Source organism: Dipodomys ordii, unplaced genomic scaffold (assembly GCF_000151885.1).
Source record: "Dipodomys ordii isolate 6190 unplaced genomic scaffold, Dord_2.0 Scaffold6632, whole genome shotgun sequence".
Lineage (NCBI taxonomy): Eukaryota > Metazoa > Chordata > Mammalia > Rodentia > Heteromyidae > Dipodomys > Dipodomys ordii.
In genome coordinates, this window is record NW_012273845.1 from 1 (window position 1) to 2,140 (window position 2,140).

Consider the following 2,140-nt stretch of genomic DNA (forward strand, 5'->3'; position numbering starts at 1 on the left):
AAGTATCTACTATTTTTCCCCTGCAGCTTCTGCATATTCTTTTCTACACACACACACACACACACACACACACACACGAAAAATCTTTTGAGGTTCAGATGTAGCTGAAAATTATCAAATTGTCGACATTCAAAAATCCCATTTTAACAAATATTTTACTGCCATAGCCATTGTAAATTTTCCTATTCCCTTTACTTGAAATACAAAAGCATTCTAACTTTTTACAATTTTATTTTTGTCTAAGACAGGGTACTAGAACTCTGTGTCTGTCACTCACTTTTACTCATTGGCTGGTTTCTACAACCTGAACCACACCACCCAACTTTTACCTCTGCTTTAGGTTTTCTATCTTCCTCCTCTTGACTGACAGTGCCACCATCCTCTTCAGCATCACTTTTTTGTTTCTCTTCTAAAAACAAAAATATATATATATATATATATATGAATAAGTAAAACCTTAAATTTGTTAACTAAGAAAATCAGCATCATCTAAAATATTCTCTACTATAACTTATAAACCTGCTTTATCAGGGTTTAAAACAATATCTCGGTTTCTTCATTTAAAGGAGATTTTGGGAAACTACTTCTTACCAAGCTTCTCTTCACCTTCCTCATCTTCATCCCCTTTGTCCTTTTCCTCTTCCTTTTCTTCTTCCTCCTCCTTGACATCTGGTTGAGGAGCATCTGTCTTCTTATACTCCATAGCATTCGACTGCTTCTGAAATAGTCCCCATATTTTCATAATTACTAAATGCTCAATGGGTAAAGTTCTGTATCCGGCTGCTAAAGGAGTAGATTTAAAGACATGAAAAAGATGTATTCCCCCCGTCCGAGTTAGTGTGTGGTCCAAGACAGAAGAAACAGGAAGAACCAAGGGATGGACGAGAAAGTACAGGTCTCACTTATAAGGCTGACTCAGGCAGATATACAGAACAGTGGTAGGGGTAAGGCTAAAAGCAGAACTAAGTCTAGGAACAAAGTCTATGAATGCAGGGTGAGGGATAACCATCAGTATCAGTAGAGAGCATGCAACAAGGACTGAATAACAAAATGTTACAGTGAGGTCATGGAGCCCATATAGGTATTGTTTGAAGAGGTGGAGAATGGTGAGAAGGCAATGAGTGAGAAACAAAGCAGAACTACAGAAATAGGCCAATGAAAAAATCTGGTTTGTACATGGATGGCTGATTTTGTAACTAATTTGTTGCTCTTCTTCTTCCTCTTTTTTTTTTTTTTTTTGTCGGTTGTAGGGCTTGAACTCTGGGCCTGAGCTCTTGCTCAAGAGAGGGCTCAACAGCTTGAGCCACAGCGCCACTTCCGATTTTCTAGTGGCTTATTGGAGATAAGAGTCTCATGGACTTTCCTGCCCGGGCTGGCTTTGAACCATGACCCTCACATCTCAGCCTCCTGAGTAGTTAGGATTACAGATGTGAGTCACTGGCGCTGGGCTAACCGTGTACTTTCCTCAGGCAACCCCATAAACATTTTCTTGAAAATGGATCAAGCAATCTGGTTACATTTGTTACTTGCTTAATCCTACCTAAGAAAGTACTAGACTATGGTAATGTTGGTTCCAGTCTAAAAATGAAAAAGCTTTCTTCAAAAGAAAACTGGAGACAATCCAAGTAAAGTAAAATCCCAATGGTCTTTCCCTGGGCCTGGACGTTGTCCCTCAGCATTTCAGCTCAAAGCCAGTGCTCTACCACTTGAGCCCTCAGTGCTCTTTCTATGCTATCATAAACTGACTATTGCAACTTACTATTTGAAAAGGCTGAATTTATTTAATCCTACAAGCAACTTTTTTTCAAAAAATTAGCTGAAGCAGTTTGGGAGATATAAAAATAGCTTAAGACATGGTCCAACCATCAGGAACTGCATTCTACTTCAGATTGTAATTATTACAGGAGCCTGTAATAATCTCATATCAGGTCTGTTGGAGCTAGGGAAAATACAGCAAGAGTTGATCAGATCATGCCAAACCTGTGCTCCAAAGTCCATAATAGCTGCACATATATATACTAGGAAGAAAAAGCCATGTCCACACAATGGCCTGGGAAACCCGTGTCATTTGGAACCTTCTTCACTCTTGTTTAGCATTCTTCTTGCTACTGGCCATCTTGCCTTTTAGACTATTGCTGTA

General features: G+C 39.2%; 1 protein-coding gene across 1 annotated transcript; it reads right to left on the bottom strand.

The window, feature by feature from the left end:
* Positions 1–254: 254 nt before the first annotated feature.
* LOC106002285 (calnexin-like) lies at positions 255–757 on the bottom strand. The gene is made up of 2 exons (XM_013037185.1): positions 592–757; positions 255–409 (listed from the first exon to the last, which is right to left on the bottom strand). The coding sequence occupies exons 1-2, from the start codon at positions 740–742 to the stop codon at positions 270–272; spliced, it is 291 nt and encodes a 96-aa protein (XP_012892639.1). The 5' UTR covers positions 743–757; the 3' UTR covers positions 255–269.
* Between the last annotated feature and the right edge of the window lie 1,383 nt (positions 758–2,140).

Bases quoted from the DNA above. Each gene is read 5' to 3' on its own strand.
- LOC106002285 (XM_013037185.1), bottom strand. From the start codon at position 742: ATGAAAATATGGGGACTATTTCAGAAGCAGTCGAATGCTATGGAGTAT. The intron at 410-591 runs GTAAGAAGTAGT...TTTTGTTTTTAG, and splicing joins GGAAGGTGAAGAGAAGCTTG to AAGAGAAACAAAAAAGTGAT.